The sequence below is a fragment of the Barbus barbus genome (genome assembly GCF_936440315.1).
Source record: "Barbus barbus genome assembly, chromosome: 12".
Taxonomy (NCBI): domain Eukaryota; kingdom Metazoa; phylum Chordata; class Actinopteri; order Cypriniformes; family Cyprinidae; genus Barbus; species Barbus barbus.
The window spans coordinates 15,712,831-15,732,030 of NC_136740.1; the positions used below are offsets into that span (position 1 = coordinate 15,712,831).

Genomic DNA, 19,200 nt, shown 5'->3' on the forward strand with positions numbered 1-19,200 from the left:
GAAAAATGTTTTGGGTAGGTAGGATTTTCCGATGTTTTCGGAAAAAATACAGTAAAAATAGTCATATTATTACAATTTAAAATGACAGTTTTGTATTTGATTATATTTAAAATGTAATTTATTCCTGTCATGTCAAAGCAGAATCTTCAGCATCCTTACTCCAGTCTTTGGTGTCACATGATCCTTCAGAAATCATGCTGATTTGGTTCTTAAGTTCTTGGCTCTTATTATTGTGGCTACTATTACTTTTGATCAGTTTTAAGCATCTTTGCACACATTTACTCTATCCACTAAGCCAATGTATAGTTCTTCTCAACTGTTTACATATCCTTAGCAGATTTTTAAATAAAAGCTATTATATAATTTTGATTTTGAACTTTATTTTAATGTTTTGAATTGATTTCTGCTCTAATGAAGTTAAAGCAGATATTTACATACAAGATAAAATTAGACAAATTATTGTGTTCAAAAGGTGATTCCTTAAAATATCCTCGATTACTGCTGAGTGTTCCCTTTATTCTTATAATATGTAAATATCTGTCATGCAGCACCATGGTATAAAAAAGAAATCTTCATCTTCAAAATTTTATTTTTCTATTTTTTAAAGCTAAATGTCTTGCAAATTATGTAAGAGGTAGCCTATTTAAATGTATGAGAAAAATATAATGTAACACTCATCTTTATTAATATAAATAAAGACACACAAGCACACAACTCACCAAAACAGGTTACTCACTCTCTCATAGTCTTTTTTTAAAGGGGTCATCATGGCATGTATTTTTAAGGCTCCTTTAAGACTTTGCATTTTTTTAAAACAGGACGTGAATATTCTTTTACTCTTCCATTTGTCCTGTTTTTGACAGACTCGAGCGCTAGAAGAAATCTGTCAAAATGTGAACTTGCATCGGTATACTGTATCTAGTGTAGAAAGCATCAGTGATTTTAATGGGTCCTATTTGCTTTTGACATGATGTGATGTTCATATCCGGTGTAGACAGAGTGAATGAACACCAGTGGATGGTGCCGTGATGTAAAATTATTCATCAGCGTCTTGCTCTGGAGGCAGTCATATGCAAATATATACAACCATGCGATGTCACAAATCCCACAATAGCCATTTCTGGAGCTTGATTAAATATATGCTGTTATAATTGGGAGCAGATTTTATGAAACTAGATGGATGTTTTAAAGGTATAGTTCACCCAAAAATGCAAATTCTGTAATTAATTACTCTCCCTCATGTCGTTTCAAACCCATAAGACCTTCGGTCATCTTCGGAACACAAATTAAGATTTTTTGATGCAATCCGTGAGCTTTCTGACCCTCCATAGACAGCAACGCAACTGAAACGTTCAAGGTCCAGAAAGGTAGTAAGGACATTGTTTAAATAGTCCATGTGACATCAGTGGTTCAACTATAATGTTTTGAAGCTGTAAGAATACGTTTTGTGCATAAAGAAAACAAAAATAACTTCATTCAACGATTTCTTCTCTTCCGTGTTAATCTTCACTGCGTGTTTACAAGAGTACCACGAAGCACAACGCTGCAGCTTGTTTGCAAACAGAGGAATGCACTCACATGCATCATGGTATTGTCCTGAACACGCATCAAGGACTGACACAGAAGAGAAGAAATTGTTAAATAAAGTCGTTATTTTTGTTTTCTTTGCACACAAAAAAGTATTCTCACAGCTGCATAAAATTACGGTTGAACCACTGATGTCATATGGACTATTTTAATGATGTCCTTACAACATTTCTGGGCCTTGAACATGTCAGTTGCATTGCTGTCTATGCAGGGACAGAGAGATCTTGGATTTCATCAAAAATATCTTAATTTTACTTGAAACATTTAATTGTTTTGGGAAAGTTTCTGGATATAGGATCAATTGGTCCAAATCACCTCTTCTACCATTAAATAAAAAAGCTGAGAGTATCCAGATAACAACAGCTATCCCAATCATGAATCAGATAACTTACCTAGGGATTTTTATTCAGTCTTCTCTAAAAGAAATTGTACATATAAATTATGACAAAGTCTTTCAAAAGCTTAAAAGAGACATTGACAGATGAAGGACACTTCCTGCATCACTGCAATCTAGAGTCTCGACGGTGAAGATGAATATATTACCTAGGGTTAATTTTCTTAGTGCCATGATTCCATTGCCACCTCTTTGAAAATGGTGGAAAAGACTTGATTCTTTAATTCGTACTTTTCTTTGGAATGACAAACAACCAAAGTTAAAATCCTTTGCAACGTACTAAAATGGAGAGAGGTTTCTCCCTGCCTAATTTTGAGCTATATCATAAAGCAGTCCAACTACGTGCAGTCAAGACATGGTTTGACCCCATGATTTCCACACCTTGTAGAGAAATAGAAGAAGCAATTGTCAAACCAATTAGACTAGAAGATGTACTTTTCTCTGGACTCTCTTTAAAGTACTCCAAACAACTTTTTTTTTTTTTGATATTGTGCAGTGCTTTGACACAATTTGCATTGTAAAAAGCGCTATATAAATAACTTAACTTAACTTAACTTAACTGTTTGGCCCTATCGTAACAAACACAATAACCACTTTCAGAGCAGTGGAGAAATGATTATGCTACGAATACAAATGGCACCTACAGACTCCTTTGTGGCGTAATAGGAACACTAAATGTGGTTCTGAACCATTCACATCAGAACAGTGGTCAAAACAGGGAATAAGGACTTTTGCTGACATATGGGATGATGATGGTATGCTTAGCTTTCAAAATATAGTTGCATCTTTTAGCATACCTGCATCATCCTTTATTTTTGTTCTTGCAATTGCGTTCAGCCCTCAGAGCATATGGAGTCCCCTGGGTGTCAGCTCTCGAAACACATCCAGTTCACAGTTGGTTCTCTAATTTTTCTCAACAAAATGTAGTGTCAGTTGTCTATCCTCGCCTTCTTGAAGTTAAGATAAAGCAATTACCACTACACATGAACTGTGTAAGGGAGCTGTCTGTTGACCAGATTGATTGGGAGCAGTGGCGCCTCCAGGATTTTTTTTATGGGGTGGGCGAAAGGGGCCAGTAAAAATGTTAGGGTGGCACTGGCACAATACAGGTTGCATGCCTAAATCCAATGGCAGACAATATTTTTTTGGCGTTACCAATAATTCTTTCTTGAAGCATATAAAGCTATAGGCTTCAAAACTTCAGTATTAGCCTACTATTCTCTGTATAGAGAGCATATATAGAATAAAATCAGCCCTTTATGTGCTATGGAAACACTGGACGCGTGTATTTCAGCCGATAATGTAGTTGTTTAAAACTCAAATCTGCAGTTTATTTATAAAAACAGCGCCTATTTGAAAATGTGCTTCGCCGATTTCGGAGCGTGAGCTCCAGGCGATCACCGGGCGCTCGTGCTCATGTATCCCGAAGAGAGGAGCATAACCTCGGCTAGTCCTTCTGACATTTGCCACTGGCTCTGATGTCTCTGCCTCCCCTCTTAATCACGTCACTACTAGAGCAAGCTCCTGATTGGTTAGCACGGCGGCGAAATATCTGCCAAAATTCAGATTTTTCAACTTGCGCGATTCGCGCGGCAACGAAACGCTCAATTCGCGCTGCCTCATTCACGCGAACCGCACCGCAGGATGTCTATTCGCATCTTTTCTTTGACGCTTCATTCGCGTCTGGTGTGAACGCACCATGAGGGACCGTGTGAGTGACAGACAACTTGTTTTAAAACTGGAATTGCTGACACCTACTGGCGGTTTTAATTTCACATTTAAAGAATCTTTTCATTTTTTTTTTTTTTTAAATAACTTCAAATGATTATTCAACATTTTATGTCTTATATATAAAAACATTATTTCTGCATTTGTCACCGGAGGTTAAATGCATTCATATCCTGCATTAAACAGTGTGTAAATACATCTAAATGCCACTTCAGATGCAGCTTCTGTTTCTTTTGCATTGCAAGGATGAATTTTGTTGATACTGATTTAATTTGCCTGGAAACAGCCCAAATGTCTTATTGTTCTAAATAACTGATTCCTTTAATTAAAAACAACTAGTTTGAGATTAATAGGCCTATCCCAGGGGTGTCAAACTCAGTTCCTGGAGGGCCGCAGCCCTGCAGAGTTTAGTTCCAACCCTGCTCCAACACACATACCATGTAGTTTTCAAATAAGCCTAAATTATTAGATTAGCTGAATCAGCTGTGTTTAATTAGGGTTATATCTAAACTCTGCAGGGCTGTAGTTTGACACTCTTGGCCTATAACAGTTTTGCCTCCCTCCCACTGTTAAAATGTAACTGAGTAATTTTTACACAAGCTACTTTTTACTTTTACTTGAGTAGATTTTCAGACTGGTACTTTCACTTGTACTTAAGTAAAATTTCATTAATGTAATGGTACTTTTACTTGAGCAGAATATTTCTTTCCACCTCTGTATTCTGTGCATCAAAAAATTCAAACCACCAATTAATTTCAAATTTTGTCATAGACTGTATTGGACACCAAAAAAACATTTTCTCATTAAATTAGTTTCAAGTCCCCATTGTAACTTTTTTTTAACCAGAGGGTCAGTTTGCTCTGTATATTTTTCTGTATACAAGTAATTGTATACAATTGTGTATGACCCTTTCTATGCAAAGACAAAAAAAGACTGCCCCCCCCCAAAACAAAAAACAAAAACACAAATCTTAATTTGTGTTCCAAGGATAAATGAAGGTCTTACAGGTTTGAAACGACATGAGGGTGAGTAATTAAAGACTTAAAGTAATTATTTTTGTACTTTAATAGTACAAAGAAGATCTCATACATATATATAAAAAAAGAAGGGAAAGTGAGCAGAAAAGGGATACTGCATTTAAACAGACAGAGAGATTTAGAGGACTGTATGTGCGGGTGGACATCAGCACAGAGGAGAAAGAGAGAGAGTTTATGGTGTGTGATTAGAGTCTTCATTGATCTGTGGCTGTGCCATAGAAACATATTTCCTGTCAACTGAGCACAACAAGAGTGGCAAGAACAAGCCAATAAGAGAGGGAGACAAAGACCGAGGACAGGATGGAGGAGTAGTTAGTGAGAGAGACAGAGACAGAAATTTATTATACTTATTAAGATGGGTGAAGTGGTGACCAATATGCTACACCATCTCTCAGTGCAATATGACAGAATATTTGACTTGCTTGTTATATACAGAGTAATTTTATATTGTATCTAGTAAAGTATACAAATATGTTACATTCTGTGTTGTGGTGGTAGTGAAGATTATCATACAAAGGATTGTGCCATATGTAACTAATAGACTGAAGTGGGGAAAACAGCTGTTACTTGATTTGATGAATAAAGCCATCTCACTGGATTGATCTGTGGGTGCTATTAGTCAATTGCATGAAGCAAGCAAGCGACAAGGATTTTATAAGCACGCAATGATGGGTGTTTGCCTGTCACTCGCAAAAATAAAAGAGATTTGAGGCAGTGCTTTTCTGCTGTCCTGCCAAAGGCTGCTGTTCTGTTTACTAAAGTGCAGCACCTTTTATCATAGTTAACTAAAACTAAAACCATAAAAGCACATTTTTATTACTTGAAGTTTTTAGTGGCCAGATAAAACTACAATATATATATATATACAGTGGGGAAAAAAACTATTTAACCCCTGCTGATTTTGTACATTTGCCCACTGACAAAGAAATGATCGGTCTATAATTTTAATGGTAGGTTTCAGTAAGAGACAGAATACAACAAAAAAATCCAGAAAATTTATAAATTGATTTGCATTTTAATGAGTCAAAGAAGTAATTGACCCCTTCGCAAAACATGATTTAGTACTTGGTGGCAAAACACTTGTTGGCAATCACAGAGGTCAGACATTTCTCGTAGTTGGCCACCAGGTTTGCACACATCTCAGGAGGTATTTTGTCCCGCTCATCTTTGCAGATCCTCTTCAAGTCATTAAGGTTTCGAGGCTGACGTTTGTCAACTCGAACCTTCAGCTCCCTCCACAGATTTTCTATGGGATTAAGGTCTGGAGACTGGCTAGGCCACTCCAGGACCTTAATGTGCTTCTTCTTGAGCCACTCCTTTGTTGCCTTGGCCGTGTGTTTTGGGTCATTGTCATGCTGGAATACCCATCCACGACCAATTTTCAATGCCCTAGCCCTGACATGGCCCTGTCTATAGTCCCTTTGATGCGGTGCAGTTGTCCTGTCCCCTTAGCAGAAAAACACCCTCAAAGCATAATGTTTCCACCTCCATGTTTGATGGTGGGGATGGTGTTCTTGGGGTCATAGGCAGCATTCCTCCTCCTCTAAACACGGCGAGTTGAGTTGATGCCAAAGAGCTGGATTTTGGTCTCATCTGACCACAACACTTTCACCCAGTTCTCCTCTGAATCATTGGCAAACTTCAGACGGGCCTGTACATGTGCTTTCTTGAGCAGGGGGACCTTGCGGGGGCTGCAGGATTTCAGTCCTTCACGGCGTAGTGTGTTACCAATTGCTTTCTTGGTGACTATGGTCCCAACTGCCTTGAGATCATTGACAAGATCCTCCCGTGAAATTCTGGGCTGATTCCTCACCGTTCACATGATCATTGAAACGAGGTGAGATGGAGCCCCAGTCTGAGGGAGATTGACAGTTATTTTTTGTTTCTTTCATTTGCAAATAATCGCACCAACTGTTGTCACCTTCTCACCAAGCTGCTTGGCGATGGTCTTGTAGCGCATTCCAGCTTTGTGTAGGTCTACAATCTTGTCCCTGACATCCTTGGATAGCTCTTTGGTCTTAGCCATGGTGGAGAGTTTGGAATCTGATTGATTTATTGCTTCTGTGGACAAGTGTCTTTTATGCAGGTAACAAGCTGAGATTAGGAGCACTCCTTTTAAGAGAGTGTTCCTAATCTCAGCTCCTTACCTGTATAAAAGACACCTGGGAGCCAGATAGGGGATCAAATACTTGAAATGCAAATCAATTTATAACTTTTTTAAATGCGTTTTTTTCTTTTTTTGTTATTCTGTCTCTTACTGTTCAAATAAACCTACCATTAAAATTATAGACTAATCATTTCTTTCTAGGTGGGCAAACGTACAAAATCAGCAGGGGATCAAATAGTTTTTTCCCCCACTGTAATTTTATTTTTTATTAAATTTTTCTTTTCTTTAATAATTTTTTTTTGTGGTTTCCATGAAAAGTTGCATGAATTTTGTTATAACAGATTTATGTTTCATAAATCCAAGCTTTTCTCCAGAGAGGAGGTTTTCTGTGTTTTGCAGCTGTGCCTCAGGTTTAAACAAAACTACACAGCAGATGCCACTTCCAAAAATGGGAATCTTTTTAAATGTGGGATGCGTATTTATCTATGGTACTATATATCTCTTACAGGCAGTGATGGGGCAGATACAGAAGAGAGACTGGTGGAGCATCTTCTTAATCCAGCCCACTACAACAAACTGATCCGACCAGCGACTAATGGCTCAGAACTGGTGACAGTGCAGCTGATGGTCTCGCTGGCCCAACTCATCAGTGTGGTCAGTGAACCTAAACTGATCTAGTTTTTTGGGCATGCTGTGCCTCCTTATGAATTGTCCTTCACTTAATCATAATACTACTTCCCTTCAGAAGAGTTCAACCAAACGTGCAATCTGTGACAGAGCCAGAGCATTTAATGAAACCCTCTTGTCATTTCAACATCTCTTCTGTTTTCCAATTTGGTCGGTTTTCAAGTAAGCCTACTTAGGCCTAAAATGGAGCTGTGACATAATGCAGTTAGGCTTAGTATGATTTTTAGAGTAAAATTATGTCAGTATGCTGTAAGAAGTGAGTATGGACAACAGGAAATGGCCATCTCTCTTCCCACAGGTGCAGTAAATTACCCATGCTTACTGACCACTCATCATTCTATGCTAACCGTTGTCAGCCGATTGCATGCTTCCTTCATGCTTGTAATGCACTGTAAATCAACAGCTCACTTACCTGGGCTGAAAGCTGGAGGAAAGCGGTGTCATTCCTGTGTAATTCATCACTGGAGAGCAGGCAGGGGCTTCTTAATATCCTTGATCCATAAAAGAAACATTATGCTCAAAAATGTAGCCTTAAAGTCAATAAAAATATATATTAAACCATGAAATGGTGAAGTATGATGAATACTTTCTTTTTGGTATTATATTATATTATATTATTATTATAATATATTTAATACATTTTAATAAATGCAGGAGTAAATAAAACTATATAATTTACTTAAATGTGTTGTTCAAAAACAGATTTATTTTTATTATTTACATTAAATTGAGCAATTTGCCTTATTTTTACTTTTCTCTGTCTGCTTGGTGTTGTTATTATATTATATTATCTATAATAATAATAATAACAATATATTTACTAAATGTTAATAAATGCTAGAATAAAGAAAAATCATATAATTTATTTTTAAGCTGTATTTAATTTGTGATTTGTATCAACTTTTAACATTTCTCTGTCTGTTTTTTTCTTTTACACAGCATGAGAGAGAACAGATCATGACCACCAATGTCTGGCTTACACAGGTCAGTCAATACTTGCCTTATTTATGCCCCATTTTATCCACATGTACTTTTTTCACAGACACACATTTGTTTTTCTGTCATTGTAGTTGATGTTCCATTGATTTCTTTTAAAGCTTACATAACTATTATTAAATCTTTTATTATTTAAAGATGAACTTTAAGTGTGCATTTACAATTAAATACCTAACATCAACAGGTACCAATAATTAAAAATCTCCTGCCATAATTAAAAAAACAAACAAATGTGGTTAAGAGTGTGAATATGTAGAATATTCACTCTCAGTTTGAACTGAAATCTCAAATTGAGTTTGTTTACATAATCAGTATCTCACAAGCTGTTATTACATAGAAAACAACCCATGAAAATCTGTTTGTACAGATACAGTACTCACTTACACATCTCTCTTTTTTCTCTCTCGTTCTTCATCTTTCTGTCACTCGCTCTCTGAATCATCTGCTCACGGTCACTATGACCATAGTTGTCAGTTGGCAGGAGTTATTGCTGCTGTCAGTACAGGTTACCCACAAAACTTTGCCACTGTGTGTCTTTCCTAGTGTGTGTGTGTGTGTGTGTCCGTGTCTGTGTGTGTTTGGCGTGTCAAGTAAAAAATGCAGTATAATTACATTAGTGGCCACTATCTGGTCAAACCCAACAGGAAGTGTATTAGATGACCATCATTAGACATTTATCACTCTTTTTGTGTGTATGAATATGACTACCATTAGCTAGGCTACGCATTTGACACCTCTCATTTGCAGTCTGTTTAATCTGGCAGCATTTATGGCCTCAAGTAATTATTTCTAATCTTCTAATCTAGTTTATTAGGACATTTCTATTAGTAATGAAAACTGACAGATCATTTATACATACGCTAAATATACTGCTAATTGACTGAGAGCAGTAGTGTGTGACAGATGAACATGATCTTAACAGCATGTGGAATTGGTTACACCATCCTATTTTATAACGCGAGAAGGAAAATCTAGGGGAAAAGGCCAAGAAATTGACAGCCTATATCACTTTTATTCAAATGGGTCAAGGTTTTGCCGCAAACTTGTGCTAGGTGGTGTTGTAACTACATTATCTGGCTGCAAAACACTTCTTTCTCCATTGACAGCCATTCAAAAGAATCTGTTTATTTTGCAATTGAGATGAATGGAAACCCTAATGGATTGCTTAATCCAAGGATCATAGCCTCTCTTGAGTCCACCATGGTTATTTATTTTCACTTTGTCCTCAGGAGTGGCAGGACTACCGGCTAACATGGAACCCAGATGAGTTTGATGGCATGAAGAAGGTCCGTCTTCCCTCCAAACATATTTGGTTACCTGATGTTGTTCTTTACAACAAGTAAGTCTCAAAGATCATCCCATTTTGGGCTCTTGTGTATTTACAGTACTTATCTAGTCAGTTTATCACTGTCTTTATCATATCTGATCCTTTCTTTCCATCACTCATACCTTTCCTCTGTCATTAGAGGGTAGATAGCATCCCTGCTTATCAATCTTTGTCTCATTAGCGGTGTTCTTGTGTGACATTACATGACCTCACTGTAAATAAAGCATGTTCCCCCTCTCTCACTGTCAGTGGAAGATGTTTTAAATTCAACCTAAATAACACCAGCCTCCCTCCTGTGTTTGTCTTTATGTATCATTGATCAACTCTGTGCAGAGAAACCCACAAACAGGCCCCAAATGCTCTCAGTAGATTCAAGTTCCATTTTCTACTATTGTTATGATATTTTCAGGATTAGGTACCTAGCAAATGTGATGCGTCTGCACCAAATGCTTGAACTAAACGGTTACATAAGGCACTTACATTTGAAGTGAACAGGGTCAGGCAGTCAATATTAAAATACACTGTATTAAAAGTATAGCCCAAAAATATAATAATTATATGTAGGCATGCACAGTATCTTGCCATGTGACTTGAGTGCTTTAACATGTCTGGGTAATGTTGCTTAAAGTTACAATATCCAGTCTTTCAAGGTCATGTGTTTGAGTTATGCTGTAGCAAATGCACAAGCTGATGAAGTGTATCCTTTGAATACAATGTGCCATCTGCTAAATGTACAAGTTTAAATGTCTGTTGTCATGATTACGTAAACTCTCAAACATTCACGCAATACTGTATGTGCAATGATACCCGAAATTGAAGTTACAAAACTGTAAAGCACTGTTTACATAATGCAATCTCTATCTACAAATTATATCAGTAATACATAATCAAAAGTTTATCCTAGCAAAAAAGTAGTCCCACCTGAAAAAGGACAATTTTGACAGTTTTACTTCAACAATAGTAATCCTTTTAAGGAAAAATAAGTAAATAAATGTGGCTGCTTTTTATGTTACTTGTATTAATTTGTGCCATTAAAAAAATGACAAAAAAAAAGTGTAAGCGGGCATTCACACTTGCACATTTGGTGTGCACCTGGTTTTATTTGACATCAGAGTTTGGTTCTTTTGGATGTGTTGCTGTTTTCTGAACTTCTGAACCATACCCAAATCTGTCTAAGGGATGGTCTGGGATACAGTATATGCAAACTTAGGTGCAGTTAATTTCTGATGTGAATGCGCAATTGTTTTATATCACAGAAGTGAATAGCTATTGATGACATACGAATTGGTCAAATGGTATTTTTTGTGTTGTCTCACTTTCCTGACAAGCATTACTGAAGTGCTGCAAGCAGAAATAATTTTATATCTCATTTCCACTCACCTTCAGCAGAAATGGACTCCCATGTTCTTTTGAACCTTTGCATTACATTTGTGACAAATAGACACGAGGCGTTATGTGTTGGTGCTTTAGAAACAATCAACTGTTGGCTATCCATTAATTTTGCCGTCTTCTCCTGCATAATCATTTCCTAGCAAAAGGGGTAAATAGCTGCTACTCTGGTGACGCAAACATACCAGGTATCTGCAGGACTTTTAAGCTCAAATTAAGACTTTTTAAGACCTTTTGTAAGACCTGCACAACTAAAATGAATACCATATGAGTGCGGTAGGGCAGTGTCTAAGCTACGAGAATACTTTTTGTGCACAAAGAAAACAATATTTTGGAGAGTATCACAACGCATACGCACGCTTTACCCTAAGCGTAAACAACGCTGATTACACCGATTAAGCAAAGCTATGAGAATACTATTTGTGCGCAAAGAAAACAAAAATTATTTATTTAACAACTCTTCTCCCTCGAGTTACGTCTTCTGCCATTTTGGAAAGTACCCAAGAACGTAATCAGCTATGGAGGGTCAGCGATCTCTCAGATTCCATCAAAAAATCTTAATTTGTGTTCCGAAGATGAACGAAGGTCTTACAGGTTTGGAACAACATGAGGGTGAGAGATTAATGACAGAATTTTAATTTTGGGGTGAACTAACCCTTTAAGGACCTGCAGAAACCCTGGTGGTTCTGAACCAAAAACACAGTGTGAATCCAGTCCAGCAGGGGGATGGGGGATCAATCGAAATCTGGTCCCAGCAATCGATTCTAAATTATTTTATGTGATAGTCGACATTATGCCACAAATGATATTGATAAAGCTTACTTTGAAGTATAAACCATCTCATAACCCTCTCTGTCTCCTTCCCCATCAGTGCTGACGGCATGTATGAGGTGTCTTTCTACTCCAATGCCGTCATCTCCTACGATGGAAGTGTCTTCTGGCTGCCACCAGCGATCTATAAGAGTGCTTGTAAAATTGAGGTGAAACACTTCCCCTTCGACCAGCAGAACTGCACGTTAAGCTTTCGCTCGTGGACCTACGACCGCACAGAAGTGGACCTGGTTCTGCGTTCTGACGTGGCTAGCATGGACGATTTCACGCCCAGTGGTGAGTGGGACATCATCGCTCTGCCTGGCCGTCGAAACGAGAACCCCTCGGACCCAACCTACGTAGACATCACTTATGACTTCATCATCCGGCGCAAACCCCTCTTCTACACCATCAACCTCATCATTCCTTGTGTCCTCATCACATCGCTGGCCATCTTGGTCTTCTACCTTCCGTCAGACTGCGGGGAGAAGATGACGCTCTGTATCTCAGTGCTATTGGCCCTAACGGTGTTCCTGCTGCTGATCTCCAAAATTGTGCCACCCACGTCTCTGGACGTCCCTCTGGTCGGGAAGTATCTGATGTTCACCATGGTGCTGGTCACGTTCTCCATTGTGACAAGTGTTTGCGTGCTGAACGTGCATCACCGGTCGCCCACCACACACACCATGCCTCCATGGGTGAAGTTGGTGTTCCTCAATAAGTTACCTGCTTTGCTCTTCATGCGGCAGCCGCACAACAGCAGCGAGCGTCAGCGTTTGCGCCAACGCCGGCGTGCCAATGAACAACAGGAAGGTGGGCGAGCGGGTCTGGCTGCTGGGCTCATGGCGGGTTTGGGCCTGGGTGGCTCTTCATCGGGGAGCAAAGAGAATAATGAGGCATGTACGTGCTATGTGAACCGGGCCTCAGTTAAACAGTTTGGAGCAGAGTTGGGTGGCGGAGGGGGATCAACAGATGGACTAAACGGGATAAGGGAAGGGGGGAGAGAGGCAAGGGAAGGAGGTTCAAATCCATTGCAAAGCTCTGCTGTACCTCAGGGGAAGCAGCAGCCCCCTACAGTCCTCACCCAGGCTCTGCTGGCTCAGGCCTGCCCAGGATTTGAGGAGGCTGTAGACGGAGTCCGCTTCATCGCAAACCATATGAAGAGCGAGGACGACGACCGTAGTGTGAGTCATTCTGTTTCATAATCATATATGAATGTGCAGATGAGTGTTTTCACATTAGCAACAATAGCATGCTATCATTCATAGCAGTCATAGTTTAAATAATACTTCCTGTTCATTGTTGTGTCTTAAATGATAGAGTAGTGCCACCGACAACCAGCTTGATGACTCAAACTAGAAACATTAGATAAAAACATTTCCTTTTGTTCAAGCTAAAATGTTATTAGTCCTGCACATTTAATTGAATAAGTAATTATGATTGCAGTATGATCATGGCATGCTTTGATAATCGGAATAAGTGCCAATTATACCATTAAATTTGAAGGCATACTGTACTGTAGTTCACTCAAAAATGAAAATAATGTCATCAATTACACACCCATGTTATTCTAAAACTGTAAGACTTTTGCTCATCTTCAAAACAAATGAAATATTTTCAATGAAACATGAAATGTCTGTCCATCCATAGAAAGTCAATGCAGATTTGACCCATGAGGTTTGTTCTCACGCATTACTCAAATGTGGTTAAGCTTCGGTTGATTACAGTATATTTATTGACACAAATACAAATGACACGTGAACACACGTCAAAGACTGACACGGTGACGGAAGAGAGCACAAAAAGTATTCTCATAGCTTCATAACATTACAGTTGAATTACAGATGTCACATGGACTATTTAAAAAATGTCCCTACTATGTTTCTGGGCCTTGAACGTGATAGTTGCATTGCTGTCTATGCAGAGTCAGAAAGTTCTCAGATTTCATCAAAAATATCTTAATTTGTGTTCCAAAGATGAACGAAGGTCTTTGGAACGACATGAGGGTGAGTGATTAATGACAGAAGTTTAATTTTGGGGTGAACTAACCCTTTAAGTAGAGGTACTAAATATTTCTCAAGTTTCCTTCAAAATACCTTCATTTCTGTTTCGAAGATTAACAAAAGTCTTGTGGGTAGGTAAGTAACATAACAGAACTTGGATTTTTTATGTGGTGAATCAGAGGTGTTTAATTAGTCTACCAGCCTGTCATGCTGCTAAGAAGACTAATTTTAATTAGATTTACAGTAAATCAACAGCACATTAATCAGGAAGGTTTCAGCTTGTTTTTGATGTGTACCCTGCTTAAAGACAATGGTATGCAGCTGTCATACTCAAAATAAGTGCTGCATTTTAATGTAGTTTATTAACCCAATCAGTAATCATGATCACAATATAAAGAATGAAGTTTGTCATAGTCATCCAGACAAAATATCACCTACAGCCTTTTTTAATTGGACATATACTGTAGCTGTAACACCAGTGTCCAGATTCTATTTCTCGTTTGATTACTCAGTAACTGGATCTGTATCTCCTGAAGTGTAAAAATGAAAAGATGAGTCGGTTCACTAGTGTTACACTGATATAAGAGAAGCAGAACTGAAGCAAGCCAAAGTTCTATTCACTAATTGCTAAATTATATTAAAATGTTCAATTATTTTTTGGCAACTACATCTAAAACAAAGTCAGAAATGACACTAAAACTGTTAAGAGTGAGCATTAGATCATCCAGGCCTGACTCAAAACTTGACATTCATTACGAGCTCAGTGAAAGCTTACACACATTCCCAAAGACACGATCAATATGCAGCTCCACACTTGTGGTTTAATAATCTCTGATGTGGAGGCTTTGACAGGCAAGTCCTAAAGCGTTAAAAAAAAGAGATGTGGTCTTTAGCCAAAGCACAGCTACACATCAGCACTACACTCACTGTTGGCATTTAAATGGCTTACAGTCCCATTCTGTCAAACACCGTCTGAGTCTCAGCATTACTCACGTATGAGAGTAGCAGTCGTGCTGAATGATACTGGAGGTGATTTTTTATTTTTTTTTACAGAGATGTGCATTTTACAAGCCAAGTGATAGATGCCAACTGATCTATTTCTAGAAAGTTGAAGTGATTAAGCACTGAACATATATATTAAAATAGATATATCAATTGACCCCTCGCAGGGAGTTTGATTGACAGACAATATGACCAATCATAACGCAGAATCTGCCATTTTTGTCTGACAAACAAACCAGACCTGAGAGTAGATTAATGTTGGTGGACTTATATTCAGAGAAACAGCTATATAAACATAACATGGTTCCTAAATATCTACAAACAAATGTTATTTTTTGGCTTAAAGGGATAGTTCACCCAAAAATGAAAATTTGGTCATCATTTACTCACCCTCAAGTAGTTCCTGTATGAATGTCTTTGTTCTGCCGAACACAAAGGAACATATTTTGAAGAAAGTTTGTAACCAGGCTATTTTTGGGGCACCATTGACTTCCATAGTAGGGAAAAAAATACTATGGAAATCAATGGTGCCCCAGAACTGCTCTGTTTCCCACATTCTTCAGAATATCTTCCTTTGTGTTCAGTAGAACAAAGACATTCATACAGGTTTGGAACTACTTGAGGGTGAGTAAATGATGACAGAATTTTCATTTTTGGGTGAACTATCCTTTTAAGAGTCAAAAACTTACATACAGCACCTTTAAAGAGCTACAAAACTGAAGTTATTTTTTGAATTTCTTAAAATTGACAAAATTTGAAAGCTGAGACTTTGTTTCATACCAAAAGTAACCTGTTCTGTCTTGTCTGTTTGAGTGTTATCAGTTATCCTCAGCGATGTATTTTTCACTGCGTGAGAACATGTATGGCCTGAGAGCTGCATGTCGGACATAGCTACAGTAACGAAGGGGGGCGGGTCTTTGTGAAGGGTCAATTACATTAAAATGTTCCGACATACATAATATTTGTAATAATACCAATATTAAAAGTAATATATATTCTTAATGATTTTATTTTTGTAATTTATTATTTTATTCTAAAAATACAAATGCATTATTTGTCTTTTATGATTAATACAATCCTTTAAATTACTATTTTATCTTTTAAATGGGTCAGTTTTAAGTGCCAAAGAGATATTAATAGATTTATAGTGAGTTTTTTCTTTATCTTTTCACATTATTTTGATGATATTGTTTAGTTAGAACAGTCAGCAATATATTTTTATAACTCAGCAATATTTTTAAGTGAGCTTGAGCAGTTGGTTTCGCCTTAAGAGCAGGAACACAGTCATCATGGGGTAAAATTAACCGCACTCAGTAATTCTGTCAATCATCTCGACCTGCACACAGTTTCATTCCCATGGTAACAAGGCGTCTCCATGCCAACTCCCTTGCAGCCTTTGCCGTGTTTACGGTTCAAGTCCCCTGTGTCTCACCTCATCAAAGCACTGTGGTGGAATGAAGTCTCTGTTCACATTAACCTTTTCCTTCACCCTCTTCTCTCTTCTCTTCCCTTCCCTCACATTCACATCCAATTTCCCATCTTATGTTTACCTCTCAATCTTTTTTTTACCCCACCCCCACATTTTATGTGTGACTCATTTATGTCCTGTCTCCCTTTTACATCTGACATCTTCATCTCTTTTTGACATTTCGCCTTTTTAAAGGGATAGTTCACCCAAAAATTAAAATTCTCTCTCTCAGTCGTTCTAAACCCATTTGCCGCTATCTTTTCACACAAAAGGAGAATTTTGAAGAGTCATGCAGCTGTTTGCAATGTGATGAGTTCAAAGTGAGCACGTCTGGCAAGTTACAAAAAGGACACTTTACTTTGCTGATTCATTTGTTCTTATTCATTCCTCTCTACTGAGGTCCTCAAATCAAATATGGCATCTGTGGCCCAGGTTTAACATCATGACGTATGTTCATTTATAGTCGTCAGAGACTAAACGTCATAAGGTCTGTCCAAACTACAGTATATTCTAGTCAAGAACCGCCCACTTAGATAGGAAGAGCAGCTGGACTCACATGCACAAGAGTCAGTCACAGTTTGTATTGCCATTTATGGATGAGGTTATCTGACAAACATTATACCAGAGTTGGGCAAAGAAATTCAACAGGTAATGGAATTCTGGGAAACTGGGAAAATTTATTAGAACACCTATAAAATCTTCAAACTTCAGACTCTAAAACTTTCAAGCCAGCATTAGTTTGTCTTGACAATTCTTCTTTTTTTCACTGTTAATTAGGTTAAATTTATTTCCCATTCATTTTAATGTTTTACCATTGAATTCAAAATTCAAATTGCAGTATTATCTGTTTGTGCCACCTGAGCATAAATTCATTTATTAAATTGGAATTGTAAAAGCATTCTTAATTTTAATCATAATTAATATGAACTGCAAAAAGTGGCTTTTGTGGTGCATTTTCGTCCTTTTTAGAGAACAAAGAAAATGAAAGAATGAGAAATAATTAAGGAAATAACAGTAGACAGGTTTGGAATAATCACAGATAAAAATAATAACAGAATTTTGGGGAGAATTTTTTTCACCCCGTTCCTTGTTCTCTTTCTCTTGGTCCTCTGTTCTACTTAAACACATATGGCACACCAGTGTTATTTTAAATTATTTATATAATATTATAGAATTTACTAACATTTTCACTTCTTTTACTTTTATATTTTAAGTTTTAATTTCAGTTTAAATTTTTGTAATTTTGTTGTGCATTTTTAGTTATAATTTGATCATTTTAAGTACTTCAGCCTAAACATATTTCTGTTAGTTGCCATCTAAATCATCTAATATTTATATTTTATTTCTTTTTTATTTAAATTAATAAAATACAATTTGTAATAGTTTATTTAAAGGTGCTGTATGTAATTTTTTGACTGTACTTAAGCATAAAAATACCGTAATATGTTTGCAGATATTTAGGTATCATGCAAAGTTCGCATACTTGTTTCTCTGAAAAACAATTCTACAGCTAGTTATTCTACTTTGAAATGTGTGTTCCAGTGTCGGAAGGTCTGCTTTGTTTTGGTCTGTGTGATTCCGCCCACTGCCAGTTTAACCAATAGTATTTAGACTACGAGGGTTGCCACTTCGCAGAAAACAGAACATATTGCAGCCATGGAATCCAGCAAATGAACTGGGTCAGAAATAGTTTCTACACGACCTAAAAAGCCTTGGCATCCATATAAAAAGCTTTAGGACCAGAGGAACATTAAAATACGGATAAATCAACTCACAGTGTGTGAGGCTCATCAGCATTGTCAATTGTGCTCGTTCCTCTTGCGAGTCCTCAAACAGGCAATCTGCGAAAGCATTGAGAATTTGGACTGCAGTAACCATTTCATCCACTAGCTATCAATAAAAACCCTGCCCCATTCCTCAATCCAACCATCACTCTTTATTTCATCTGCTGTTCTTTTTGTCTTACAGGTGAGTGAGGACTGGAAGTACGTGGCCATGGTGATCGATCGTCTGTTTCTCTGGATCTTTGTGTTTGTGTGTGTCTTTGGCACAATCGGAATGTTCCTTCAGCCTCTTTTCCAAAACTACACAGCCAAAACTATCACCAGCACACCCGGCTGAATAACCACCATCCACCGCCACACCAATGGACGCTACCCACCATCAGTTGCGACGGGAGGGCGAAGGGAGGAGGAGGGGTCTGTCAAATATCACTCTGGACTAACGTTAGGTTTATACGAACCTTTTTTGGAATATCACACAGAGTGGGGATTTAGTCCAGGATTCTCGTTCAGGCCTCTCATCCAGTCCACCTTCCCCTCCTATTAGGTGAAAAACCACACAAGCCAATCGGAGAGAAAGGAGACACCTGTTTACTTTGCTCAGCAGCCAATAAGCACTCTTCTCTGCAAATAGAAAGCCATCCACCGCCCACAAGCTCTGAAACGAGCAGTCTGCTTCCGCAAGAGTCACATGACTTCCGTTTGTTACCTGTACATGCAAGGTAGTCAGACGGGGATACATTTAAATGTCAGTTTTAACAATGTTTCTATCAGATGTTCATCTGTCTTATTTCATATGGACTAAAAGCCTGTCATGATCCATTTATTGCAACAACATTCTCTTTTCTGTGCGAACACAGGAGTGTCTGGTCATTCAGAACTGG

General features: G+C 37.8%; 1 protein-coding gene across 1 annotated transcript in view; it reads left to right on the forward strand.

Moving 5' to 3' along the window:
* Positions 1–18,656, forward strand: part of LOC306878186 (neuronal acetylcholine receptor subunit beta-2-like) — a gene marked incomplete at both ends in the record, with an annotated part of 38,632 nt that extends 19,976 nt beyond the window's left edge. Inside the window, 5 exons of the mRNA XM_079430372.1 lie at positions 7,362–7,507; positions 8,480–8,524; positions 9,766–9,875; positions 12,124–13,246; positions 18,504–18,656. Of these exons, the coding sequence (XP_079286498.1) occupies positions 7,362–7,507; positions 8,480–8,524; positions 9,766–9,875; positions 12,124–13,246; positions 18,504–18,656 (1,577 nt within the window). The remainder of the gene's footprint in view (positions 1–7,361; positions 7,508–8,479; positions 8,525–9,765; positions 9,876–12,123; positions 13,247–18,503) is intronic.
* Between the last annotated feature and the right edge of the window lie 544 nt (positions 18,657–19,200).